Below are 27,109 nucleotides of genomic sequence, written 5' to 3' on the forward strand. Positions count from 1 at the left end.
CCTATGGGGCTCCATAGGGGATCCCAGACCTATGGGGAACCCCATGGGGATCTATAAGGCACCTAAGATCTGTAGGGGTCTTAGGGGATCCTGGTACCTATGGGGACCCCTCTGGGGGTCTACAGAGGACTGTGACCCTATGGGGGTCCTTCTGGGGGTCTATAGAGGATTGTGGCCCTATGGGAGTCTATAGGGCACTGCAGCCTTAGGGGGTACCTATGGGGAGTCTATAGGGGATCTCAGCACTACTGAGAGCTATGGAGCTCTATAGGGGATCCCAGCCCTATGCGGGTCCTGATGGGGGTCTATAGCGGACTGAAGCCCAGTGGGGGTTCTGATGGGGGTCTATAGGGATCCCTGCCCTACGGGGGTCCCTATGGGGGTCTACAGGCATTCATACACTACTGGGGTCCTTATGGAAGTCTATAGGGGCTCCCAGCACTATGGGGGTCCCTATGGCAGTCTGTAGGGTATTGTAACACTATGGGGGTCCCTATGGGGGTCTACAGGGTATTGTAGCAGTATGGGGTTCCCTATGGGGGTCCCTATGGAGTCTATAGGGTATCATAGCAGTATGGGGGTCCCTATGGGGTCTCTAGGGTATCATAGCACTATGGGGGTCCCTATGGGGGTCCCTATGGAGTCTATAGGGTATCGTAGCAGTATGGGGGTCCCTATGGGGTCTCCAGGGTATCATAGCACTATGGGGGTCCCTATGGGGGTCCCTATGGGGTCTCTAGGGTATCGTAGCACTATGGGGGTCCCTGTGGGGGTCCCTATGGGGTCTATAGGGTACCGTAGCACTATGGGGGTCCCTATGGGGTCTCTAGGGTATCGTAGCACTATGGGGGTCCCTGTGGGGGTCCCTATGCGGTCTATAGGGTACCGTAGCACTATGGGGGTCCCTATGGGGTCTCTAGGGTATTATAGCACTATGGGGGTCCCTATGGGGGTCCCTATGGGGGTCTATAGGGTACCGTAACACTATGGGGGTCCCTATGGGGGCCCCTATGGGGGCTATAGGGTACCATAGCACTATGGGGGTCCCTACGGGGTTTATAGGGTATTATAGCAATATGGGGGTCCCTATGGGGGCCCCTATGGGGTCTATAGGGTATTATAGCACTATGGGGCTCCCTATGGGGGTCCCTATGGGGGTCTATAGGGTACCGTAGCACTATGGGGGTCTCTATGGGGTCTATAGGGTATTATAGCACTATGGGGGCCCCTATGGGGTGTATAGGGTATTATAGCACTATGGGGGCCCCTATGGGGTCTATAGGGTATTATAGCACTATGGGGGCCCCTATGGGGTCTATAGGGTATTATAGCACTATGGGGGTCCCTATGGGGTCTATAGGGTACCGTAGCACTATGGGGGCCCCTATGGGGGTCCCTATGGCGTCTCTAGGGTATTATAGCACTATGGGGGTCCCTATGGGGGTCCCTATGGGGGTCTATAGGGTACCGTAGCACTATGGGGGTCCCTATGGAGTCTATAGGGTATCATAGCACTATGGGGGTCCCTATGGGGGTCCCTATGGGGTCTATAGGGTATCGTAGCACTATGGGGGTCCCTATGGGGTCTATAGGGTACCGTAGCACTATGGGGGCCCCTATGGGGTCTATAGGGGCCCGCGGCCCTGCAGAGGCCCCCGCAAGGGGCGGGGCCGCTCCCGCCCCGTCTCTATGGTGCGGGGGGCGGCGGGAGGACCGCGCCGGCTCCCTCTCTATGGTTCCCGCTCACTTCCCCTCCGGCGCCCCCCCCGGAAGTGACGCGCCGGGGCTGCCGGAAGCGGCGGCGGAGGCGCTTCCGGGTGCGGGGGCCGGCGGCGGTTCCGGCGGGCGCGGAGGTGAGTGCGGCCCCGCCCCCGCCCCGCCCCGCCGCCGCCTGGGTCCTGGGGGGGGGGAGGGGGGGCCCCGAGGTGTCGCCACACCCCGGTGACGTCCCGCGAGCTGTCCCCGAGCCCCCGTGATGTCAGCAGCGCTGTCCCCAGCACCCCCTGACGTCCCACGGGGCGCCTGGTGACGTCCTGGCGGCTTCCCCACCCGCCTCGCTGTCCCCAGCCCCGGGTGACGCCCCACAGGGTGTCCCCGGCCCCCGGTGACGTCACACAGGGTGTCCCCAGCCCCTGTCAACGTCCCCAACCACAGCCCAAGCCCCCGGTGACGTCACACAGGGTGTCCCCAGCCCCCAGTGACGTCACACAGGGTGTCCCCAGCCCCTGTCAACGTCCCCAACCACAGCCCCAGCCCCTGGTGATGTCACACAGGGTGTCCCTGGCTCCCGGTGACGTCACACAGGGTGTCCCCAGCCCCTGGTGGTGTCACACGGGCATCTCCACACCACGTTGGTGTCCCCAACCCATGGTGACATCCCATAAGGTGTCCCCAGACCCTGGTGACACGCTGGTGGCTTCTCCACACCACGCTGATGTCCCCAGCCCATGTCCCCCTGTGTCCTTACCCCCCTGGAGATGTCCTCAGCGGTGTCCCCAGCTCCTGGTGACGTCCTGGTGGCTTCTCCATCCCATGTTGATGTCCCCAGCCCATGGTGACATCCCATAAGGTGGCTTCTCCACACCACGGTGATGTCCCCAGCTGTGTCCTTAATGCCCCTGGAGATGTCCTCAGTGGTGTCCCCAGCTCCTGCTGACGCCCTGGTGGTATCTCCACACCACGTTGGTGTCCCCAGTCCATGGTGACATCCCATAAGGTGTCCCCAGACCCTGGTGATGCCCTGGTGTCTTCTCCACACCATGTTGATGTCCCCAGCTCCTGGTGACATCCCATAAGGTGGCTTCTCCACACCACGTTGATGTCCCCAACCCTTGGTGACATCCCATAAGGTGGCTTCTCCACACCACGTTGATGTCCCCAACCCTTGGTGACATCCCATAAGGTGGCTTCTCCACACCACGTTGATGTCCTGAGCTCCTGGTGACATCCCGTAAGGTGGCTTCTCCACACCACGTTGATGTCCCCAACCCTTGGTGACACCTCATACGATGTCCCCAAACCCCGTTGCTCTTCCCTCAGGTATCTCCTGACCTCACCGACGACGCGGGGCCCCGCCGGCGCCCGGCCCCGCGGCCATGGCGGAGGCGGTCCACTACATCCACCTCCAGAACTTCAGCCGTTCGCTGCTGGAGACCCTCAACGGCCAACGCTTGGGCGGTCACTTCTGTGACGTGACGGTTCGCATCCGCGAGGCCACCCTCCGAGCCCACCGCTGCGTCCTGGCCGCCGGCAGCCCCTTCTTCCACGACAAATTGCTCTTGGGTCACTCGGCCATCGAGGTGCCACCCGTTGTCCCCAGCGGAGCCGTACGCCAGCTGGTGGAGTTCATGTACAGCGGTTGCTTGGTGGTGGCCCAGTCGGAAGCTCTCCAGATCCTCACCGCCGCCTCCATCCTCCAGATCAAGACGGTCATTGACGAATGCACCCAGATCATCTCCCAGAGTCGGGGGCCCAAGGCGCTGCCCCCCGCCCGCCCGGCCCGCCCCGAGGCCGGCCTGGCGTCCGCCGACCCCCGCCACAAGTCCCTGCCGGTACCGGCGCCGGCGGAGCCCGACGTCCGCTTCAGTTCAACCGAACCGGCGCCGAGTTGTCACAGCCGCAAGCAGCGTCAGCCGCTGCGGCTCCAGCTGCCGGTCAAGGAGGAGGAAGAAGAGGAGGAGGAAGGAGGGGGCGCCGCCGGCGGTGCTGGTGAGGAAGGCTTCGCCCCTCCACCCTTCACCGCCGAGGAGCCGCCGTTTTTCGGCGCTCCCGAGGTCTTCGCCGACGCCTTCCTGCCGCCGTGGCCCGGCGAGGAGGGCGCCAAGTTCGGGCCCGACTGCAGCCTGGAGGCGCTGGGCCGGGCGCCGGCGTTCAGCGCCAAAGCGGCGACGGGGGGCAACGGTTTTGGTTTCGTGGCGCCACCGCCGCCGCTCTACGAGGGGGGAGCGGAGGTGGGGCTGAGCGGGGCGGGTGGCCACCCGGCCACCGAGGCGCCCCAGCCCGGTCCGTCGCGTTGCCCCGAGCCCTCCTACCAGTGCGGCCACTGCCAGAAGACCTTCAGCTCCCGCAAGAACTACACCAAACACATGTTCATCCACTCCGGTGAGGGGCCGCCGCCGCGGCGGGGCCACGGCGGGGCCATGGCGGGGCCGCGGGGCTCAGCCGGCTCCCTCGTGGGGGACACGGTGGGGACGGGGAGGGCGGGGGGAGGTGGGGCCGCGGAAGGGGGGGGAGATGTTGGGGGAACAAGGACGGGGGGGGTGGGGGTGGCGCAGGGAGGGAGCGGGGATGGGGGGGGTGGGGACCCACGTTGACACACGTTGCTCCGTGTTGCTCCATGTTGACACGCGTTGCTCCATGTCATCAGTGTTGACCTGCGTCACCCTGTGTTGACCCGTGTCACTCTGTGGTGACCCACGTTGATCAGTGGTGACCCATGCCAATCTGTGGTGACCCATGTTGATCACGTGTTGACCCGTGTCGCTCCACGCCAATCCATGTTGACACACGTTGCTCCGTGTTGCTCCATGTTGACATGCCTTGCTCCATGTCATCAGTGTTGACCTGTGTCACCCTGTGGTGACCCGTGTCACTGTGTGGTGACCCACATCACTCTGTGGTGACCCATGTTGATCACGTGTTGACCTGTGTTGACCCGTGTCGCTCCACGCCAATCCACGTTGACACATTGCTCTGTGTTGCTCCATGTTGACACGTGTTGCTCTGTGTTGCTCCATGTCATCAACGTTGACCTGTGTCACCCTGTGTTGACCCGTGTCACTCTGTGGTGACCCACATCCCTCTGTGGTGACCCACGCCAATCTGTGGTGACCCATGTTGATCACGTGTTGACCCGTGTCACTCCATGCCAATCCATGTTGACACGTTGCTCTGTGTTGCTCCATGTTGACACGCGTTGCTCCATGTCATCAGTGTTGACCCGTGTCACTCTGTGGTGACCCATGTCACTGTGTGGTGACCCACGCCAATCTGTGGTGACCCATGTTGATCACGTGTTGACCTGTGTTGACCCGTGTCACTGTGTGGTGACCCACATCACTCTGTGGTGACCCATGTTGATCACGTGTTGACCTGTGTTGACCCGTGTCACTGTGTGGTGACCCACATCACTCTGTGGTGACCCATGTTGATCACGTGTTGACCTGTGTTGACCCGTGTCACTGTGTGGTGACCCACATCACTCTGTGGTGACCCACGCCAATCTGTGGTGACCCATGTTGATCACGTGTTGACCCGTGTCGCTCCACGCCAATCCACGTTGACACATTGCTCCGTGTTGCTCCATGTTGACACGCGTTGCTCCATGTCATCAGTGTTGAGCCGTGTCACTCTGTGGTGACCCACATCAGTCTGTGGTGGCCCATGCTGATCACGTGTTGATCCATGTTTGTTGCCCCATGTTGACCCGTGTTGCCCCACGTTAACCCGTGTTGCTCTTGATCCCCGTTGACCCATGTTGACCTGTGTAGATCCATGTTGACCCCTGTTGCCCCATGTCACTCTGTGTTGCTCCATTTTGACCCATGTAGACCTGTGTTGATCCATGATGTCCCGTGTCATTCCGTGTTCACCCATGTTGACCTGTGTTGCTCCATTTTGACTCAGGTTGATCTGCTGACCCATGTTGACCTGGGTTGACCCATGTTGATCCATGTTCACCTGTGGATCCATGCTGACCCGTGTTGATCTGTGTTGCTCCACATTGACCTGTGTTGATCTGCTGACCCATGTTGATCCATGTTCACCTGTGCAACCACGTTGACCCATGTTGATCTGTTGACCCATGTCAACCTGTGTTGATCCATGTTAATCCATGTTCACCTGGGGAACCGTGTTGACCCACATTGATCTGTGTTGACCTATGTTGGTCCCTGTTCACCCGTGTCACTCCATGGTACCCATGTTGACCCACGATGACCTGTGTTGATCCATGTTGACCTGTGTTGACCCTCATCGATGCACGTTACTCTTTTCACCCATGGTGATCCATCGACTTGTGTCGATCTATGTTGACTCATGTTGAGCCATGTCACTCCGTGTTGACCTGTGTTGACCCATTAACTTGTGGTGCTCCATGTTGATCCACGTTGACCTGTATTGATCCATGTTGACCCCTGTCAACCTGTGTTGCTTCCATGTTGATCCATGAGGAGCTGTATTGACCCATGTTGACCCATGTTGATCCGTGTTGACCCATGTTGATCCGTGTTGACCCACATTGATCCATGTTGACCTGTATCGATCCATGTTGACCCACATTGATCCATGTTGACCCATATTGATCCATGGTGACCCACGTCGATCCATGGTGACCCATGTTGACCCATATCGATTCATGTTGATCCATGCTGATCCGTGTTGACACATATTGATCCGTGTTGACCCACGTTGATCCATGTTGACCCACGTTGATCCATGTTGACCCACGTTGATCCATGTTGATCCGTGCTGACCTGTATCGATCCATGTTGACCCATGTTGATCCATGTTGACCTATATTGATCCATGTTGACCTATATTGATCTGCGTTGACCCGTATCGATCCGCGTTGACCCATATTGATCCCAGTTGACCCACGGTTGTCTCTCTGTAGGTGAGAAGCCCCACCAGTGCTCCATCTGCTGGCGCTCCTTCTCACTCCGTGACTACCTGCTGAAGCACATGGTGACCCACACGGGCGTCCGCGCCTTCCAGTGCGGCGTCTGCTGCAAACGCTTCACCCAGAAGAGCTCCCTCAACGTCCACATGCGCACCCACCGCCCCGAGCGCTTCCAGTGCCGCCTCTGCACCAAGGGCTTCTCCCACCGCACCCTCCTCGAACGCCACGCCGCTGCCACCCACCCCGTGCCACCACCGGGGCCACCGCCGGGGCCACCGCCGCCACCTGAAGCTGGGCTGGCAACGTGGCCAGGTGCTGAGGCTGCGGGTGCCGGCCCCGCTCACACAGCGTGAGGGTGCCCCGGGGGGGGGGGTCTCTGTCACCCCCAAACTGCCTCGGGGGTGGGTTTTGGGGCTCCCCTGTGCCTGTGGATGAGCTCCTGGGGCTGTTTGAGCACCGTGGGGTGAAACCTGGAGGACTTTGACCCCACCCCAGACATGGATTTCATGCCCTGGACGGACAGACAGAGGGAGATGGGGTCCGTCCCGCTTGTCCCCTCCTGGTGACGTGGTTTCTGTCCCCCCAAACCACGGCGGCGGGGGCGGTTAAACAGACTTGGTGGCACCGGTGGGTGGTGAAAATCAACACGCGGGTTTTAAGGACCGTTTTAGTGCCATTATTGCGATTTTTTTCCCTAAAAATTCCCCCCCTCCTCACTGCTTGCCCACGTAACATCTCACCTACTGAACGGTGGGTGCTAACCGTGGGCACGTGGCCACCACGGAAGGGCAACAGTAGGCATTGGCCACGTCACGGGACCTCCCCAAGTCTTTGTGATGACAACGGGTGCCAACGGGACCAAACTATGTCCCCGTGGCCACCATGGAAGGGCTGTGGTAGCCATTGGCCACGTCATGGAACCTCCCCAAGTCTTTGTGATGACAACGGGTGCCAACAGGACCAAACTACAACCCCATGGCCACCACAGACGAGCTGTAGTAGCCATTGGGCCCTGTCATGGGTCCTCCCCGAGTCTTTGCGTCCACCTTCAGCCCCAATGCCATCTCTTTTTGCCCACGTGGCTTCTCCACGAGCCAGTGGGAGGCACCAGTGGGGCAAACCCACATCCCCATTGGCCATGTCGTGGGCCCTCCCCAAGCCTTTGTGTTGCCAATGGGCACCGGTGGGGCTAAACCACATCCCCGTGGCTACCACAGAAGAGCTGTAGTAGCCATTGGCTGTGTCATGGACCCTTCCCAAGTCTTTGCATTGCTGACGGACACCAAAAAGGCCAAACCACATCCTCATGGCTACCACAGAAGGGCTGTGGTAGCCGTCGGCCACATCATGAGTCCTCCCCAAGTCTCTGTGTCCACGTTTGTCCCCAGTCCTGTGGTTTTGCCTACACGGGTTCCCCACAAGCCAACAATGGGCATTGATGGACCCAAACCATGTCCCCGTGGCCACCACAGAAGGGCCATAGAGTCACTGGCCACATCATGGGTCCTCCCCAAGGCTTTACATTGACGGTGAGCACCAATGGGGCCAAACTACGTCCCCGTGGCCACCACTGGCCATGTCGTGGCTCCTCCTGAAGTCTGTGTTGATGGTGGGTGCCGATAGGGCCAAACCACGGTCACGTGGCCACCACAGAACAGCTGTAATAGCCACTGGCCACATCATGGATCTTCCTGAAGTCTTTGTATTGATGATGGGCGCCAACGAGGCCAAACCACATCCCCGTGGCCACCACAGAAGGGCTGTAGCAGCCATTGACCGCGTCACGGATCCTCCATGAATCCTTCTGTTGACGACGGGCACCGGCAGGTCAAACCACGTCCCCGTGGTCACCAAAGAAGCACCACCATCTGCTCCACCACCTCCTCCCCTCTCCTTGGGGAGCCCCTCAGAGACCCCGATGCACCGCCAGTGCCGGACCAGGTCCCCGCTCAGCTGCGTGGAGGCGGCGGTGGCGAGCGAGGTGGGAGCCGCGGCTGAAGGTCTTGGGGCAATCGGGACAGCGGTAGGGCTTCTCGCCGGTGTGGGTGCGCTGGTGCTCGAGCAGACGGGCGCTCTCGCCGAAGCATTTGCCACACTGGCCGCACTGGAAGGGCTTCTGGCCACTGTGGAGACGGCGATGCTGGCTGAGGTTGGAGCTCCAGCCGAAACGTTTGCCGCAGGCGCCGCACTCGTAGGGTTTCTCACCGGTGTGGGTGCGCTGGTGCTGCAGGAGGTTGGAGTTCTGGGTGAAGCTCTTGGCGCAGGCGCCGCACTTGTAGGGTTTCTCGCCCGTGTGGGTGCCCAGGTGCCGCATCAGGTGCGAGCTCTGCCCGAACGCCTTGCCGCATTCGGTGCACTTGTAGGGTTTCCGGGTAGTCGGGGGGGGCGTGGGGGGCAGCCCCCAGGGCCAGCCCAGGGCGGGTGACGGGGGCAGCGGCGGTGACGTCACCAGGCTCTCGGGGGTGTCCATCTCTGGGGACTTCGCGGTGCCTGTGGGGACATGGAGGTGGGTGGGGATCCCTAATTGCCCTCCCTGAGCTTCTTAATCGCCCTCGGTATCCCAATTTGATCCCTGGAATTCCCAAATCACCTCAGATCTCCCAAATCGCCCCTCGATCTGCCTCGCTGCCCCCCGGATCTCCCAAATTGCCTCCCAAGCCCCCTCAGACCCAGGTCTCATTTGGAGATGGCCAGGAGGAACACGGAGGTCAAGGATGGACCTGGGTTGGGGTTGGGTTGGAGCAAGGTCCCGTGTCCCTCCCCACCCTGGTGGGATGGAGCTGGGGAAGAGACCCAGGGACGTGGTGGGTCTCCATCCTTGGAGGTCCTCAGACTTCACTGGGAGGAGCCATGAGGAACCTGGAGGAGATGGACCTGCTTTGGTCAGTGTTGGACCCCTCCGCTGTCCCATGATGCTTTGCCCTGTCCCCCTGCACCCCCTCCCAGGCAGGGCTCACCTCTGTGGGTGTCGGGGACCGTGTCCCAGTCGCCGGGTGGCTCCTCTGGCTGCTCCATGGCCTGCAGAGAGACACGGGGTGGGGGTCAGCACCCCCCAAAAGAGGACCCAGGGGTGGGGGGCACCCTCTGCCAGGGCTGGGGGGAGGCACCCGCGTGGGTGGGGGGACAGAGATGGAGGGGGGACAAGGGGAGGATCTTGGGGGGGCACCGAGGGTGGACGCGGGGGGGCCTCCGGACCGGGGGTGGGGGACCCCAAAAGGGGTGAGCATGGGGGGGCGGGACGATATCGGGGTCTCCCTGGGGGGGTGTCCCGGGAACGGGGGGAGCACGGGAGGGGGCACCGGAAACGGAGGTGGGGGGGGACAGCGAAGGGGGGCAGCACCGGGGAGCCTGGGGGGGCTCCGGGCCGGTCCCGGTGTCCCCGGTCCCGGTGTCCCCGTGTCCTCCACCCCCCCCACCCCCCACCCAATCGCCGCGGAGCCGCCGCCGCCCCGCGCCCCCGGAAGCGCTCGGGTACCGCTAGGGGCCGCTCCGCGCCGCTCGGAGGACCGCAACTCGATGGTGTTAACCCCCTCCGCGCCGCCTTACCCCGGGGGGGGGGGGGGCTGCATTATATTTGGGGGGGGAGGGGCGGTTTTGCCCATTTCGGCAGGTTTTTACCCCATTTTGGGTCCTCACCCCTGTGTCTCCCAAGAGCTGCGGGGGCCCGAGGGGCAGAGCTAAGGGGACAGGGGGGCCTCCAGGTCCCAGAGGCTGCAGGGGGGCGTCCAGAGCCAAATTTGGGGTCTGGAGCTGGAGCGGGGGGTCCGGAAATGAATTCGGGGGTCCCCGGGGTGACTCGGGTCCCCGCTGGCGGGTGACGAGGCCGGGGCGCTGGCGGTGGCTCCCCGAGGTCCCCATGGTGACGGGCAGAGTTAAGGGGATTCCCGATGTCCGTACCTTGGGGTCCTTTGGGGCTGCTGGCGGTGAATTCGGTGACATCCGGCGCCCGTTTCGGTGTCCCCAAGGGCTACTTGTGTCCCCGTTGGCGGGTGATGAGGCCGGGGCGCTGGCGGTGGCTCCCCGAGGTCCCCGTGGTGACGGGCAGAGTTAAGGGGATTCCCGATGTCCGTACCTTGGGGTCCTTTGGGGCTGCTGGCGGTGAATTCGGTGACACCCGGCGCCCGTTTCGGTGTCCCCAAGGGCTACTTGTGTCCCCGTTGGCGGGTGATGAGGCCGGGGCGCTGGCGGTGGCTCCCCGAGGTCCCCGTGGTGACGGGCAGAGTTAAGGGGATTCCCGATGTCCGTACCTTGGGGTCCTTTGGGGCTGCTGGCGGTGAATTCGGTGACACCCGGCGCCCGTTTCGGTGTCCCCAAGGGCTACTTGTGTCCCCGCTGGTGGGTGACGAGGCCGGAGCGCTGGCGGAAGCGCTTGCCGCAGCGTGGGCAGGGGAAGGGCTTCTCGCCGGTGTGGATGCGGCGGTGAGCGGCCAGGTGGGAAGCGACGGCGAAGGCTTTGCCGCAGTCGGCGCAGGCGTGGGGCCTCTCGCCGGTGTGACTGCGTCGGTGCAGCGCCAGCGCCGAGCTCTGGCTGAAGCGTTTGCCGCAGTGGGCGCAGGCGAAGGGGCGTTCGCCGGTGTGCACCCGCCGGTGCACCACCAGGTGCGAGGGCACGGCGAAGGCTTTGCCGCAGTCGGCGCAGGCGTGGGGCCGCTCGCCGGTGTGGAGGCGTCGGTGCAGGCCCAGCGCCGAGCTCTGGCTGAAGCGTTTGCCGCAGTGGGCGCAGGCGAAGGGGCGTTCACCGGTGTGCACCCGCCGGTGCACCGCCAGCCGGGAGCGGGTGCCGAAGGTCTTACCGCAGTCGGCGCAGCGGTGGGCTCCGGGCGCCGGCGGGGCGGTGGGGCCGGAGCGCTGCGGGCAGGCGGCGGCGGTGGCGGGTGGTGGCGGTGGCGGAGCGGCGGCGGGGCTGGGGGCTGTGGGGAGAGAGGGGAGTGAGGGGGGGACGGGGCGTGGGGACGCTGGGGACACGTGGAGGGACATGGGGGACACGTGAGGGACACGCGGTGTGACATAGGGGACACGCGGAGGGCCACGGGGGACACAGAGGGACACACAGAGATGGGGACATTTGAAGTGACACAGGGACACACACGCAGTGACATGGGGACATTTGGAGTGAGATGGGGACGTGGGGGACGCGTGGTGTGACGTGGGGACATGCCAGGGACAGGCAGTGTGATGTGGGGGACATGCAGAGGGACGTGGGGGACATGCAGAGGGACATGGGGGACATTTGGAGTGACACGGGGACATGGGGGGACACAGTGTGACATGGGGGACATCTGGAGTGACATGGGGGATGTGTGGAGTGACACGAGGATGTGGGGACACACGGAGTGACATGAGGGACACGTGAAGGGACATGGGGGACATTGGGAGTGACACGGGGACACGGGAGGACACGTGAAGGGACACGGGGGACATTGGGAGTGACACGGGGGAGATACATGGGGACACGGAGGTGGGGACACGATGACATGAGGGGACTTTGAGAGACCTGAGGACACGCGGGGGACGTGGTGGGGACACAAAGGGACACCAAGGGGATGTGGAGGGACCGGGGGGGACACAGAAACGGGGGGGGGGGGCACCAGGGGATCCCAGGGGACGCTGAGGGACACGGGGGGACCCAGGGGACATTGGGGGACCTGGGGACATTGGGGGGGACAGGAGGGGACCCGGGGGGACGCGAGGTGACATGGGGGGACCTTGAGGGGGACCCAGGGGGACCCAGGGGACATTGGGAGACCCGGGGACATGGAAAGGGACAGGAAGGGACCTGGGGGGACCCGAGGGGACATGGGGGGACCTTGAGGGGGACCAGGGGACCTGCAGGGGACATTGAGGGGGCCCAGGGGACATTGGGGGATGTGGGGACATGGAGGGGGACAGGAGGGGACCTGGGGGGGACCCGAGGGGACCTGGGGGGACGCAGGGGACATTGGGGGACCTGGGGACATGGAGGAGGACAGGAGGGGACCCAGGGGGACCTTGAGAGGGACATGGGGGGACCCAGGGGACATGGGGGGACAGGAGGGGACAGGAGGGGACCCGGGGGGACATTGGGGGACAGGAGGGGACAGGAGGGGACACGGGGTGCTCACCGGGGGGACGCTGTCCCGGGGCCGCCAGCGCCCAGGGGCCCTCGGCCAGGAACATGGCGCCTGCGGGGACACCACCGTCAGCCAGTGCTCCCAGTGCCCCCCAGTGCCCTCCCAGCATTCCCAGTAACCTCAGTGCTCTCCCAGGACCCACCCCCGTACTCCCAGTAACTCCCAGTGCTTCCTGTGACTCCTCACAGTGTTCCCAGTAACCCCCAGTGCCTCCCACGTGTTCCCAGTAACATCCCAGCGCTCCTGGTTTCCCCCAGTTGACCTTCCCAGTGTTCCCAGTAACTCTGCCCCAGGGCTCCTAGTGCTCCCAGTAACCCTCCTGCAGCACTCCCAGTAACACCCACTGACCCTGGTAACCCCTTTGCTGGCCTCCTCGGTGGTCCCAGTTCTCCCCCCCAGCACTCCCAGTCCCCCCTTAGTGCTCCCAGTTCTGCCCCCCAGTGCTCCCAGTACACCCCCAGCACTCCCAGTAATCCCCTGGTGCCCCCCAGTGTTCACCCTGCCACCTTCCCCAGTCCTCCCAGTCTCCACTTAGTGCTCCCAGTCCCTCCCCAGTGCTCCCAGTTCTGCCCCCCAGTGCTCCCAGTACCCCCCCAGCATTCCCAGTACACCCCCTGGTGCCCCCCCATGACCACCCCCGCAGCCTCCCCAGCTCTCCTAGTACCCCCCTTAGAGCTCCCAGTCCCTCCCCAGTGCTCCCAGTTCTGCCCCCCAGTACTCCCAGTAGCCCCCTGGTGCCCCCCAGGGTTCACCCCCCCAGCCTCCCCAGTCCCCACTTAATGCTCCCAGTCCCTCCCCAGTGCTCCCAGTACCCCCCCAGCACGCCCAGTAACCCCCTGGTGCCCCCCGCCGTGTCCATCCCCGCAGCCTCCCCAGCTCTCCTAGTCCCCCCCTTAGCGCTCCCAGTCCCTCCCCAGTGCTCCCAGTTCCCCCCCATCGCTCCCAGTGCCCCAACCCGCTCCCAGTACCTCAGGCGGGCCCTGCCCCGAGTCGGGCCGAGCTGGCGGGAGCGGCGGAAAAGGGGGGGCAGAGGGGGGGCGCGCCCCGCCCGCACCGGGGGGACCGGAGGCACCGGGGAGGGACCGGAGGGAGCCGAGGGCGGCACCGGGGGGGACGAACGGGGGGGGGGGACGGGGACGGGCGGTACCGGAGGGGCGGTGCCGGGGGGCCCCGCCCCCCCCCCGCGTGGGGTAGGTAGTGGGGCCCTGTCGTGGGTTTCCCCACCCCACCTGGGTGCCAGGGACACCCAGGAGGGCAATGTCCCCCTCCCTGAGACGTGCCACCACCCTGGGGACACCTAGGAGGGGTGTCACCATGCCGGGGACACCCCCGTGGGCGTCCCCACCCCAGGGCGGGAGGTGACGCAGAAGCTCAGCACCCATAGGTGTCCCCCATCTTCCCCCAGTAGCTCCCAGTTGGGTGCCACATCCCCACTGGTGCGGGGTGGGGACCCCCACGGGTGACACAGCCCCACTGGGACCCCATGGTGGGGTGGGGAGGGGGAGACACCACCCCCCCCCTCCATGGACTGGGAATGGGGAACGGGCAGGGAGCCCCCAAACTGGGAGAGAGGCTCCCAAACTGGGAACGGGGGTGGGGGTGGGGGGTGAAGAGGGACCCACCTCCACCCCAAACTGGGAGTGGGGAAGGGGGGAAACCCTGCCCAAACTGGGAATGGAGGAGAGGAAACCCCCCTCGAACTGGGAATGGGGGAGGGAGATAAACCTGCAAACTGGGAATGGAGAATTGGGAATCGCTCCCAAACTGGGAGTGGGGGAGGGAGATAAACCTGCAAACTGGGAACGGGGAATTGAGAATCACCTCCAAACTGGGAATGGGGGAGGGAGATAAACCTGCAAACTGGGAATGGGGAATTGGGAATCGCTCCCAAACTGGGAGTGGGGAAGGGGGGAAACCCTTCCCAAACTGGGAATGGGGGAGGGTGATAAACTTGCAAACCGGGAATGGGGAACTGGGAATCGTCCCCAAACTGGGAATGTTGGGGGGGGAATAGCCCTCCCCCCAAAAATGGCAAGAGGGGTCTGGCTGGGGGGAACCCCCCAAACTGGGAGTAGGGGAGGGGAGCAGCACCCAAACTGGGAATGGGGGAGTGGGAAACCCCCCCAAACTAGGAATGGGGGAAGGGGTTCAGACAGACCCCATCCTGTGTCAGGGTGGGCCCAGGCACCCCCTCGGTTTCGGGGCTCCCCCCAATCCTACCAGTGGGTCATTAAACAGGCCAAAATTTGGGTGCTTTTGGGAGGGAATGGGATCTATTTACCCCCACGGGTAGTGAGGGGAGCCCCAGTTTGGCCCAGTTTGCCCCCAATCCGCCACCCTGGGCCCCCCCAAAGACTTGTGTGACCCCCAACAACTTTCACCCAGCATCAGCTTTAAGTCATCATCTCCAGTAGTGAGGTTAAGTATTTTTAAGGTGTTTTTACTCACTTGCACATGGCTCTGGGGACCTCAAAGTCCCTTTGGAGACTCCCAGGCTTCTCCTCTGGGGGGGAAATCGGGCGTTAAATGGACTGAGAAGCAAAACCATGGGGCAGAATGAGATGGGCGGGTGGAGGGAAGCACGGGAGGCTCGGGGGTAGCACGGGGGTGTTGGATGGGGTCGCCGGGGCAGGACAAGGGGCTGAGGGAGCCGAATCGGGGCTGTCCGGGCTGGTCCTGGCATGGTTGAGGGTGAGCTCTGAGGGAGGGCGGTGATTTTGGGTCTTGGGCCCAGGCCTGGCTCACACCACAACCTAAAGTCAGGTTCTGGCCTTAGGCTCTTGCCCACAACCAGCCCTAAACCCGGGCCTCAACCCAGGCCCAAGACCAGCCCTGGAGCAGGTCCTTGCCCAGCGCCTGGGCTGAGCCTCCCCAGCCCCGGGCTGACAGCCCAGGTTGGGCCTCGGCCCCAGCTGATGTCCAGGCTTTGCCCCAGGCCTGCACCCACACCCAGACCCAAGCCCGGGGCCACATCCAGGACCAGCCCAAGGCCAGGCCCACGTCCCGCTCTGGGCCCACACCCAGGCCCAGCCCTAGGCTGCCATCGATACCCTGCCCACATCGTTCCCCCATCCCAGTCTTGCCCTGAGACCCCGCTGGGCCGGAGCCCCCTCCCTCCCCCGGGGCCCTCGCCCACCGCGGCCGAACCGGAGCGACTCCGGTCCCGCTCTAGGGATGCTGAGGTACTTGCAAAGATGATTGGTTCGCTGAGCTGTCGATCAGAGCTTCTTCCCCGCCTCCCCGAGGAGTGGGGATGCCGATTGGCTGAGCGCAACGTCCATCTTAAAAGCCACCGCCTTCCCTGAGGTGATGCGACCGCTGGTTGGTCCAGCGCCTGCTCGCCCTTTCGGATTGCAGACCACATTCGCCCTCCCACCCTGGGGGCGGAGCGCTTTGAAGAAGCGGATTGGATCCACGGGCTGTCAGTCCGCGCTCTCCAGCTGCCTATTGGCTTAATAAGGTGTGGACCCCACCCACTGAGTGAGCTGATTGGTCCGTCCTCTTTAACTCCGCCCCCGCACTGCTCACGTGCCGGCGGCTCCTTCCCGCCCCTCTCTCGCTCCTGTCCCGCCTTCCCCACCCGCCTGCGCCTCCCATTGCCTTCCCGCTCTGTCAATCCCGACGAGCCCCCCGCCCCCCTCGGCGCACGACGGGCGCTGATTGGCTGCTCCCGGAGGAGGTGGGCGGTCCCTGCGCGCGCAGCCGGCGGGGGCTCGCGGGTCCCCCCGGTGAGGGGACTGAGGGGGGCAGCGGCCGCCATGTCGGGCCCGGCGGTGGAGGCGGGCGGTCCCGCCGGGAAACAACCGGATTCTCTGGATCTGCTGGAGCGTTGCGGTGTCTGCCGGGAGCGGCTGAGGGCCGAGAGGGAACCGCGGTTGCTGCCCTGTCTCCACTCGGTTTGCCGGGAGTGTTTGCGGGCCGCACCGGGCCCTGCCGCCGCTCCTACCGCGGATGGGCCAGGTGAGGCGAGGCGGGGGGCGAGGGCGTCTTAACGGGGGACGTGTGTTAACCGGGGGCGAGGGAGCCCTACGGGGGGAAGGACCGTCTGAGGCTCAGCTAAAGGAGGGGTCGTGCAAGGCTGTAAAGGGGAGGGAGGGTTGTGTCAACGGGCCCGGGAGCCGTGCAAGGCGGGGGGGGCGTGTGTGTGTGTACAAGGCCGGGGAAGGGGGTACGGACAGGTAGGGTGGCACAACGAGCCCCGCGAGGGTGTGAAGAGGGATCAGGGTGGGCCTGGGTGCCTGTGAAGGCAGTGTGGGACCGGAGCCCTGCTGAGGGGTGCAAGCGGAGCCGGGGGTGAAGCGGCTGGGGTGCTGTCGACACCCTCGGCTTCCCCCGGGGCTCCCTGTGCGGGGCTCCGTCTGGATGTGGGGTGGCCCGTGGGGTCTGCACAAGCCTCCTGTGCTCGGTGGCCTCCTCCCCCCCTAAGTTTGTCACACTGGGCAGCCCCCAGCTGCCCCTACGGCTGCTCTGACCCCACTGGGATGCCTGGATCCTTCCTGCCACGGGGTTGTCCCACCCCGGGAGGGGGTGTTCTGACCCCGTTGCCAGCGGTTGCCGCCGTCGCGGCTCCTCGTCGCCGTCTCCGCACTCCTCCACCTCGGCGGGGAGGCTTCTGGAGAGATCAAAAGCGCCACATCCTCTCCCCGCTGTCTGCGGGTGATGGCATCTCAACCGTCGCTGTGCCGCCTCCCGAGGCGAGGAGGAGGAGGGAGGGTAAATCAGCGCCTGCTGTGAAGGTGGATGATGGAGCTGAGCGAGAGGCAGGGGCCGTGGAGGTTTGCGGTGGATGAAACTTCCTTACCCCGGCGGTTTGGCTGGAAAAAGGCGACCTGGATCCATGCTGGACCTGCTTCGGGAGCAGGGATCCCCTGAGACGCTGTCCCCTCTGCGACGACATCGGAGACAGCCCCAGGGCCGTGGTGGGGCTCTGGTTTTGGGGGTCTCCAAGATCCGCATGTCGCCGTCAGGACCCAGGATCTTCTGGTTTCTTTCTTCTTTGCTGAAGCACGTTAGCGGCCCGCCCTGCTAACGAGCCGGCGCGGTTTTGGCAGGCACGAGGCACCGTGTGGGTCCACAAGGGGACTCTCTAGTGACAAACGGTGGTGACCGGGGTTTGGGGTGACCCTGGGACCCCCCCGACACCCCCTCACCGCTCCCCTCCCCGCAGTGGTCGACTGCCCCATCTGCAAACACCAGTGTCACCTGAAGGACATTGTGGAGAACTACTTTCTGAGGGACAGCGGGACCGAGACGGCTGCCACCAGCCAGGGATCAAGTCAGGTAATGCATCGTTAATGCTTAATTAACGATTAATTAGGGTGAAGCGAGCTCCTCGCGGCTCTGCGAGCCCGGTGTCCCCACGCCATGTTTCTTGTCCCCCAGTGCTGCACCAGCTGCGAGGACAACGCGCCGGCCACCAGCTACTGCGTGGAGTGCTCGGAGCCGCTCTGCGAGACCTGCGTGGAAGCCCACCAGCGGGTCAAGTACACCAAGGACCACACCGTCCGGGCCGCAGGTCCGTCCTTGTCACCGCGCTGTCGCCGTCCTTGTCACCGCGCTGTCACCGTCCTTGTCACCGCGCTGTCGCCGTCCTTTCTGAGGCGGTGACCTTGTGGCCAGCCCATCCCTGGGCGCATCCGGAGGTGCCACTGCGGCCGTGCCTGTCCCACAGAGATGCCTCCTCCGCCAGCAGGTCCCACTGGGTGCCGGTGACGTCACCGTGACGTCACGGTGACGTCACACCACGTTTCCCGCAGGCAGCGGCAAGGCGAAGGAGAAGGAGCGCACCGTGTACTGCTCCGTACACAAGCACGAGCCGCTGGTGCTCTTCTGCGACACGTGCGACACGCTCACCTGCCGCGACTGCCAGCTCAACGCGCACAAGGACCACCAGTGAGTGGGCGCTGGCAGTAATTAATTTAATAAAAATTGGTTTTTCGTGGCTAATTATCGCTCCAATCGGTTATCCTGCTCGTTATCCCTTAAAAATAGTGGTTTGGGGCAAGTTGGATAACTGAATTTTATTTATCGACTGAAAAGGTCACCTCTGCGCCTTATCGGCGAGGCCCCACAGCACCTGAAATGTTTTTAATGAATATCTAAGAAAGCAGATAACTAATTAAACTGATAAGTTGTTGAAAAAGAACTGAAGTTAGCCTGTGGCTAATTATTCTCATTAATTAGTTATTGATTTTAACAATGAAGCTCATTAGTTATTAATTGGGCAACTGCTGAAGGGGTTGACCGAGGGTTAATTTTGGTTAATTTTTGTTTTTAAGCAAATACGTACGTTATCTGATTAGTTACTTTGTTAATTAGCGGGCTGGTTGGTTTGCAGGGCTTAAATTGCTTTTAGGTTTTGGAATTGCAGATACCTAGTTTGCTAGTCATGAAAAATTAATTACCTTCTTAGTTATTTTAATTCGCTTGATTTTTAACCGATTTTTAATTGGGGTTTTTTTGGTTTTTTGGTTTTTTTAAATAGACTGGTTTTGCTCTGAGCCTGGTTAAATTTCCTGGTTGAATCGATAACTAATTTGATTCATTATCTGATTATCTGAGCAGATATCTAGTTAGATTACCTACCTGATTGATTCGTGACATTAAAAGCATTTTTGATGCGTAAGATCTAATTCAGTTGAAGCAAATAACTAATTTAGTGGCTTTTTTTTTTAAATTTCAGTTTTGTGGCTGACAAGTTTGTTAGCTCGGCCACCTCCTTAACCCAAATTAATTTGATTGTTAATGGCTAACAAATTAACGAGGAAGTTAGATAAGCGTTGAGCGGGTTAACTCATTCAAGTTGGTTCCTTTCTCCAGTGGCTCCGGGAGTCGGGGGGGGTCTCCGTGGGGGCTATTTTGGGGCCCCCCCCATGGGTCGCTGGTGTGGGGGGCTGCCCCCATCGGGGCGTTTTGGGCCTCGCAGCCCCCCCCCAGCCCCGTTGCGACCCCCTTTTCTCCCCTGCTGCAGGTACCAGTTTCTGGAGGACGCGGTGAGGAACCAGCGCAAGATGCTGGCGACGCTGGTGAAGCGCCTGGGCGACAAACACGCCAGCCTGCAGCGCTCCACCAAGGAAGTGCGCAGCTTGTACGTGCCCCACCTGATCCCCCCCGGGGGGAATTATCTGCCCCCCCAGGGGAATTATCTGCCCCTGACGGGGGCATTTACCCCCCTCACCCCTTCCCTTCTCTGCCGGCAGCATCCGCCAGGTAACGGACGTGCAGAAGCGGGTGCAGGTGGACGTGAAGATGGCCATCCTCCAGATCATGAAGGAGCTCAACAAGCGCGGCAAGGTGCTGGTGAGCGACGCTCAGGTGAGCCGGGTGGTGACGCGGTGCCAACGCGTCCCGTGTCACCGTCCCTCTGCCCTGAGGTGGCATTGTCCCCTTTCCTCGCAGAGGGTGACGGAGGGGCAGCAGGAGAAGCTGGAGCGGCAGCACTGGGCCATGACCAAGCTGCAGCGGCACCAGGAGCACATCCTCCGCTTCGCCTCCTGGGCCCTGGAGAGCGACAACAGCACCGCTCTGCTGCTCTCCAAGAAGCTGGTGAGATGTCGAGGGGCTGAAACCCCCTCGCAGACCCCCCTAAACCCCTCACCTTGGGCAGGGAACCCCTCGGGATGGGTAGTTGGGGACCCCGCTGTCGCCGTGACTCTGCTTTCGGGGACCGGTGGAAAAGTGGGTGCTGGAGAGCGAAGCCAAGTCCCAGGCTGTGCTGCGTCTTGGGATCTGCTTTCCTCTGGGTCCCCTGTTTTGGGGGGATGTGGGGCGAAGCGGGGTCGGAAGACGATGTCCTGAGGAGTGGTTTGCCCCCAGCTCCCCCTCAGCCTCCCCAGGGTGCCCAGTGTCCCCCGCTGCCTCCCCGTCCGTGTCCCCAGGGTGCTGCAGTGGGGTCCCTGGGACATGCTGGGTCCCCTGCGAGTCCCCATGCTGTAATGGGAACCCCCCTGCCAGGGGCTCAGAGTCCCTGTGACGTGATGGGTGCCAGCAGGGTGACGGCATCAGGTCCCCTTGGGGTCCCTGTGACATCACGGGTGCCGCAGTGGGTCCCATTGCAGTCCCTGTCGTGTGATGGGTGCTGCTGCACGTCCCCTCGGGGTCCTGGTGGCACGATGGGCGCACCAGAGCGCTGTCATGTGTCCCCTTTGGGTCACCACGATGTGACAGGTGCCCTCAGGGTGCTGCCATGTGTCCCCTTGGGGTCCCTATGATGTGACAAGTGTCCCCGGGGTGCTGCCACGTGTCCCCTCGGGGTCCTTGTGATGTGACAAGTGTCCCTGGGGCGCTGCCACGTGTGTCCTCTGGGTCCCTGTGATGTGACAAGTGTCCCCGGGGTGCTGCCATGCATCCCCTCGGGGTCCCTACGATACGATGGGTGTCTCGGGGGGCTGCCACGTGCCCACTTGGGGTCCCTGTGTTGTGACAGCCACCCCAGGATGCTGTCACACGCGTCCCCCTCGAGGTCCCCAGGTTGTGACGAGCCCCCCCCGTGCCCCCCAGATCTGCTTCCAGCTCCACCGTGCCCTCAAGATGATCGTGGACCCCGTGGAGCCGCAGGGTGACATGAAATTCCAGTGGGATCTCAACGCCTGGACCAAGAGTGCCGAGAGCTTCGGTGAGCCTGCGGGGAGGGTATCCAAAATCCCCCCAAAATCCCTGCAGAGCTTCCTGAGACCCCCCCCTGCACCCCCAAACCCCCCAAAATCCCCTCCAGACACCCCCAGCCCCCCCCCAAGATCCCCCCCAGCCCCCCCCAAACCTTCCTGAAAGCCCCAGCCCTCCCCAAATCCCCCCAAAATCCCTGCAGAGCTTCCTGAGACCCCCCCCCCCCCGCACACCCAAACCCCCCCAAATCCCCTCCTGACACCACCAGCCCCCCCCAGGATCCCCCCCAGGGCCCCCCAGCCCTTCCTGACACCCCCTAGCCCCCCCCAAATCCCCCCAGACCTTCCCAAAAATCCCTCCCAGCCCTTCCTGACACCCCCAGATCCCCCCCAAATCCCCCCAGAGCTTCCTGAGACCCCCCCCCTCCACCCCCAAACCCCCCGAGATCCCCTCCAGACACCCCTCCCCCCGCCTTGCAGGCACCATCATCTCGGAGCGGAGCCTCCCCCCGCCGGCCCTCAGCCCCCAGCCGCGAGCCACCAGCCCCCGTGGCCCCAGCCCGGCCGCGGGCGCCTCGCAGGTACCTCCGGGAGGGTGAGGAGGGTGCGTTTTTTTTTTGGGAGGGGGGTCCCCGCACCCATGGGTGCCCCCCTGGTAATGGATCCCCCCCCAATTTCTCTTCTCCAGGGCCCCCTGCAAGCCATGGTGGTGAGCAAAGGGCAATACGCCCCCGGCCCCCTCCTGCAGCCCCCAGTGGGACCCCAAACGGGGGCTGAGGAGGGGCAGGGGACCCCCGGCGCCCCGCAGAGCGGTGACGGGGGGCTGGGGATGCCCACCCTGCTTCAGTGTCCCCCGGGGGACGAGGGACTGGGCTGTCCCAACCTGTCCCCTCCTCGCCTTTACCCGCAGACGGCCGAGAGCCCCGGGGCCGCGGGTGCTGAGCTCGGTGAGTGGCGAAGGGTGACACGGGGTGGGAGGAGGATGAGGGAGGGGAGGAAGGCCCCTGATGAGGGTTTTTCTCAGCAGCCAACGGCTCCCCCGAAGCCGCTGTCACAGGAGTGAAGAGGTGAGTGTGGCGGAACCCCTTGTCCCTTGTCCCCGGGGATCTGCTGGCCTTTGTCACCCTTTGAACCCCCCCGCCATAGTTGTCCTGTGTCACCCCGTACTTGAGACCTCCTTTCCTTGTCACCCCGCACCAGGGACCCTGTCCCTTGTCACCCCGTGTCCAGGGGGTGGCAGGGACACCCCCTCACCCAGGGTTCCCCCCCACCCTTATCCCCCAGAGGTGGCCACAGTCCCCCACGTCCCCCGTCGCTCCATACCCAGGCACGGAGGACAGGGCCACCGTGTCCCCGTCATCGCCCCTGGGGTAGTGGGGCTCCGTCCCAGGGGGTCTCCCAGTTGGGAGAAGAACAATTTTGGGGCTTGGGGGGCTCCCCAGGGACCCCGAGGTGCCCTGATCGACCTCGTTATACAGGAGAAAACCCGTTAATCCTCCCGGGGAGGAGGAGAAGTTCGTTAAGAAGCTGCTCATTAAGCGGTAACGACGAGGGCTCGGTGGCGGGGGGAGGGGGGAGTTAGGGCACCTCCATTGCGACAGCGAGTTGAGGGGGCGGAAGGTGGAGCCCCGGGCCTGGGGTGACCCTGTCCCTTGGGCCTGGGGACAACTGGGACAGCCCCTGCCCCTGTCCCCCGGTACCCGCAGGTGACTGGGACCCCCCTGTCCCTTGTCACCTCTGTCCAGGGGCAGCTGCGAGCCCCGTCCCGTCCCCCCCCCCCCGCCAATCCCATCCCTTGTCACCCCCTTCCTGAGGGTCCCTCATCTGGAATGTCCCTGTCCCCTGTCACTCTGTTCCTAGGGTGTCCCCCCCCTTCTTGTCCCCTCTACCAGGGAGTGGCTGGGTCCCTGTGTGCCAGGGGGTGATCAGGACCCCCCCTCTCGTCACCCTGTACCCAACGCTCCCCTGCGCCTTGTCACTCTGCTCCTGGGGTCCCCTCCTCTTGTCCCCCCGCGCCAGGGGGTGGCTGGGGTCCCCCCTTGTCCCCTTTGTGCTGCAGGGTGGCAGTTGGCACCCCCATCCTGAAGGGACCAGTGGCTACCAGCACCCCAAACCCAAGGGGGTTGAGAGGGGCCCCCTAAATCCTGACCTCCCCTTGTGTCCCCCAGGAGCCGCCCCCCCGGGGGTCCGGTGACCGCCCTCCTCCGCAAGGTGCCGCGGGTCAGCCTGGAGCGGCTGGACCTGGATCTGTCAGGGGCGGCGCAGCCCCCCGTCTTCCGCGTCTTCCCCGGCACCTCGGCCGAGGACTTCAGCCTCATCGTCATCGAGCGGGGGGCGCAGCCGCAGCCCCCCGTCCCCCTCACCATCAAGGTGGGTGTCCCTCTGTCCGTCCCCCCCTCCCTCCCTGTCCGTCTGTCTCACCCCTCTCTCTCTTCCCCCTTCCCCTCGCAGGAGGAGCAGCAGGAGGCGGCCATCGGGGACGCCCAGGACACCAAACCGGTGGCGTTGCTCCCCGAGCCCCCCGGGGTGCCGGGACCCCCCGGATCCTCCTTGGGGCTGGGATCTGCCCCCGCCGGCCCCAGGGTCTCCTGTTGCCGCGTCTGCTGCCGGGCCGGCGCCGTGGTGATGTGTGACCGTTGCGAGCACTGCTACCACCTCGACTGTCACCTCCCCGCCCTCCAGGAGGTCCCCAGGTATGCCTGGGATCCACTGGGCAGCCTGGAATCCGCTGCCCCCGGTCACCTCCCCCTGCGTCCCTGGGATCCGCTGATCTCCCGTCCCTGAGGGTCGCCGCTTCATCCTCCCCTTGGGGCTCCTCTGGCACTGCTAGATCCCCCAGGATCTACTGCTCTTCCCTGGGATCCCCCTTGCTGGGGGTTACTGCCCCACAGTGTCGTGGAGGATCTTGGGGATCTGCTGCTCCCCAGATCTTCAGGGATCGCCCAGAGCCACCAGATCTTTGGGGTCTGCTGATGTCTGACAGGATCTACTCATCTCCCATAGGATCTGCTGCTTCCTTGTCCCAGGATGGGGGTGGAATTACTTCTACCCCTCCTGATTCCTTGGGGGGAATCTGCTGGTGCCACTGGATTCCCTGAGTGATCACTGGCCTCTGGGATCGATCTGCCCCCCCTCACCCCAGATCCAGTTCTGCCCCACCCCAGAGGTCCTTGGCCAGTGCTGGAGCTTTGGGAGCCGCTTGACCCTAGTCCACAGCTCTCCCTTGGGATCTCTTGGCGTCTTTTGGGATCCACTGGTCCTTCCTCCAAGGAAGTGGCTGCCACCCAGGTTTTCCAGTCCCTGGTTGCTACTGGATCCCCAGGATTTGCTGTTTTGTTTTGTTTTTTTGTTTTTTTTTTTTCTTCTGGGGATCTTCCAACCCCGTGGACCGGGCCAGCTCAGCTCCACGCAGGGACTGTCCCACGATCCCCAGAGATCCTGTCTCCATCCTTGTTGGAGGTCCAGCTGTTGACCACAGAGCCCTGGGGGTCTGCTTTCTGTCATCCGTGGAGCGATCCACCTCTCAAGCCCAGATCCTCTGGGATCTCCTGGCCCTCATCTGCATTGGGATCTACCTCTTGATCCCAAATCCTGGGGGAACCTGCGGGGTCTGAGCCCCATGGTGCTCTACTCCTCCATCCCTGGCCCTCCTGGATCTCTTGTAGGTCCTCAGTCCACCTGGGGACCTACACGGCAACCCAGATCCCTTGGGGATCTACTGCCCTGGCCCGTGGGGAGAGTCGCGCATCGGTCTTGGATCAGTTGGGACCTCTTTGATCCCTGGGGAGCTGGTATCTCCCCTCCATCGCGGACCCCCCCCCCCCCCACTTGATCCTTTTACTGCCTGGCCCTGACCTGTGTGGGAATCCCCCTGTGGGATCTGCTGCCCCCGACCCCCACGGCTGCCCCCACCCCCTTGGTCCCAGCGCCTGGGGAGCTCTGGACCCCAGTCCCCGGGGGGGAGCTCTGCCTGCGCTGCAATGAACAAGCTGGGAGAGGAGGGGGCGGGGGGACCGCCCGATCCCCTCACCCGATCCCCTCGCCCGATCCCGCAGCCCCGAGTGGAGGTGTCTGCTGTGCCAGGACCTGCCGCCCCCCAGCGAGGCCCTCGCCGACGGCTTCGAGGAGCGGCCGCCCCACAAACTCTGCCTCCTGGACCAGCAGGTACGTAGGGGGAGGGAGTGATCGGGGCGGATCCGGTGGTGCACGAAGGGATCAAGGGGATCCCTTTAAATCCCTGCAGAAATGTGAGTACGTGCTGCTGGAGCTGCTCTGCCACGAGCCCTGCCGGCCCCTCCACCGCCTCTCCAGCTCCCCGGTGAGTCCTGCCGCACGGGGGTAGGGCATCCAAGGGGGGGTGGGGGATCCCTCGCCCCCCCCGGGATCCCTCACCCCCGCCGGGATCCCTCCCCAGGACGGCCACGACGCCATCGACCTGACCCTCATCCGCGCCAAGCTGCAGGAGAAGCTCACCCCCCACTACCGCTGCCCCGAGGAGTTCGCCCGCGACGTCTGGAGGATGATCCGGCAGTTCAACCGCCTCACCGAGGTGCGCCGCGCCCCCGGGCGGGTTTTGGGGGCGCCGGGGGGGATCCAGACCCCCCTCCCCCCCTGTTTTTCCTCCTCCTCCTCCTCCTCCCCCCCCCGTTTTTCCTTGTCCTCCCCCCCCCCCCCGTTTTTCCTCGTCCTCCCCCCCCCCGTTTTTCCTCGTCCTCCCCCCCCCGTTTTTCCTCGTCCTCCCCCCCCCCCGTTTTTCCTCGTCCTCCCCCCCCCCCGTTTTTCCTCGTCCTCCCCCCCCCCGTTTTTCCTCGTCCTCCCCCCCCCGTTTTTCCTCGTCCTCCCCCCCCGTTTTTCCTCGTCCTCCCCCCCCGTTTTTCCTCGTCCTCCCCCCCCGTTTTTCCTCGTCCTCCCCCCCGTTTTTCCTCGTCCTCCCCCCGTTTTTCCTCGTCCTCCTCCCCCCGTTTTTCCTCGTTCCCCCCCCCGTTTTTCCTCGTTCCCCCCCCCGTTTTTCCTCGTTCCCCCCCCCGTTTTTCCTCATTCCCCCCCCCGTTTTTCCTCGTCCCCCACTCCGTTTTTCCTCCTGCCCCCCCGTTTTTCCTCCTCCCCCCCGTGTTTCCCCCCTCCCCCATTTTTCCCTCCTGTTCCCCCCGTTTTTTCCCCCTCCTCCCCCCGTTTTTCCCCCTCCCCCCGTGTTTCCCCCCTCCCCCCGTTTCCCCTCCCCCATTTTTCCCTCCTGTTCCCCACCGTTTTTTCCCCCTCCTCCCCCACTGTTTTTCCTCCTTCCCTTCCCCCCCATCCCCCCCCCGGTTTTTCGTCCCCCCTGTGTTTCCCCCCCTCACCCCCGTTTTCCCCCTCCCCAGGACAAGGCGGACGTTCAGTCCATCCTGGGCCTCCAACGCTTCTTCGAAGCCCGGCTCAGCGCCGCCTTCGGCGATCGCAAATTCTCCTCCGCTCTCCTCCTCGAGCCCGCCATCCCCCTGGATGAGGCCGAAGGCTCCCTGCCCCCCCGCGCCGGCCCCCTGGGGCCCTGACGGTGGCAACGGGGCCCGATCCCCTCCCCGTTGACCCCGAGGACGGTGAGGAAGGACGTGGCGGTGTCCCCGTCCCCCCCCGCCAGCCGCTGCCCTCGTCCCCCCCGTGAGTGTCCCCCAGAAATAAAGCCATCCTCTCCCTCCTCTCGGGGCCCCGCCATTTTGTCTCCTCCTTGTGCCCCCCGTCTTCGCCCCCCCCGGTGCGGATGGAGCGGCTGGCGAGGGGCTAAACTGGTGCTGGACTGG

General features: G+C 63.7%; 4 protein-coding genes across 7 annotated transcripts; 2 read left to right on the plus strand and 2 right to left on the minus strand.

Annotated features, from left to right (window-relative positions):
- Positions 1-1,799: 1,799 nt before the first annotated feature.
- ZBTB45 (zinc finger and BTB domain containing 45) lies at positions 1,800-6,979 on the plus strand. Its single transcript, XM_082333738.1, has 3 exons — positions 1,800-1,853; positions 3,040-4,101; positions 6,614-6,979. The coding sequence occupies exons 2-3, from the start codon at positions 3,096-3,098 to the stop codon at positions 6,970-6,972; spliced, it is 1,365 nt and encodes a 454-aa protein (XP_082189864.1). The 5' UTR covers positions 1,800-1,853; positions 3,040-3,095; the 3' UTR covers positions 6,973-6,979.
- A 1,545-nt stretch (positions 6,980-8,524) lies between these two features.
- Positions 8,525-10,648, minus strand: LOC309601000 (uncharacterized protein). Its single transcript, XM_082333742.1, has 3 exons — positions 10,517-10,648; positions 9,577-9,637; positions 8,525-9,109 (listed from the first exon to the last, which is right to left on the minus strand). The coding sequence occupies exons 1-3, from the start codon at positions 10,556-10,558 to the stop codon at positions 8,526-8,528; spliced, it is 687 nt and encodes a 228-aa protein (XP_082189868.1). The 5' UTR covers positions 10,559-10,648; the 3' UTR covers position 8,525.
- A 274-nt stretch (positions 10,649-10,922) lies between these two features.
- On the minus strand, positions 10,923-13,252 carry MZF1 (myeloid zinc finger 1). The gene is made up of 2 exons (XM_082333741.1): positions 12,721-13,252; positions 10,923-11,529 (listed from the first exon to the last, which is right to left on the minus strand). The coding sequence occupies exons 1-2, from the start codon at positions 12,836-12,838 to the stop codon at positions 10,937-10,939; spliced, it is 711 nt and encodes a 236-aa protein (XP_082189867.1). The 5' UTR covers positions 12,839-13,252; the 3' UTR covers positions 10,923-10,936.
- Positions 13,253-15,304: 2,052 nt separating this feature from the next.
- On the plus strand, positions 15,305-27,006 carry TRIM28 (tripartite motif containing 28). 4 transcript variants are annotated; one of them, XM_082333734.1, is made up of 18 exons: positions 15,306-16,689; positions 17,897-18,009; positions 18,112-18,244; positions 18,486-18,621; positions 19,700-19,816; positions 19,929-20,043; positions 20,128-20,274; positions 21,229-21,343; positions 21,813-21,913; positions 22,021-22,279; positions 22,357-22,399; positions 22,811-22,873; positions 23,501-23,702; positions 23,784-24,025; positions 25,388-25,496; positions 25,576-25,650; positions 25,747-25,881; positions 26,693-27,006. In XM_082333734.1, exons 1-18 carry the CDS (start codon positions 16,488-16,490, stop codon positions 26,861-26,863), a joined length of 2,478 nt encoding a protein of 825 aa, XP_082189860.1. In that variant the 5' UTR covers positions 15,306-16,487; the 3' UTR covers positions 26,864-27,006. The 4 variants fall into 4 exon arrangements, with proteins under 4 accessions (XP_082189857.1, XP_082189858.1, XP_082189859.1 ...); XM_082333731.1 differs by having other exon boundaries at positions 15,305-16,689; positions 23,501-24,025; XM_082333732.1 differs by having other exon boundaries at positions 15,305-16,689; positions 22,360-22,399; positions 23,501-24,025.
- The last annotated feature ends 103 nt before the right edge of the window (positions 27,007-27,109 follow it).

This window comes from Platalea leucorodia (assembly GCF_965183815.1).
Source record: "Platalea leucorodia genome assembly, chromosome: 27".
NCBI lineage: Eukaryota > Metazoa > Chordata > Aves > Pelecaniformes > Threskiornithidae > Platalea > Platalea leucorodia.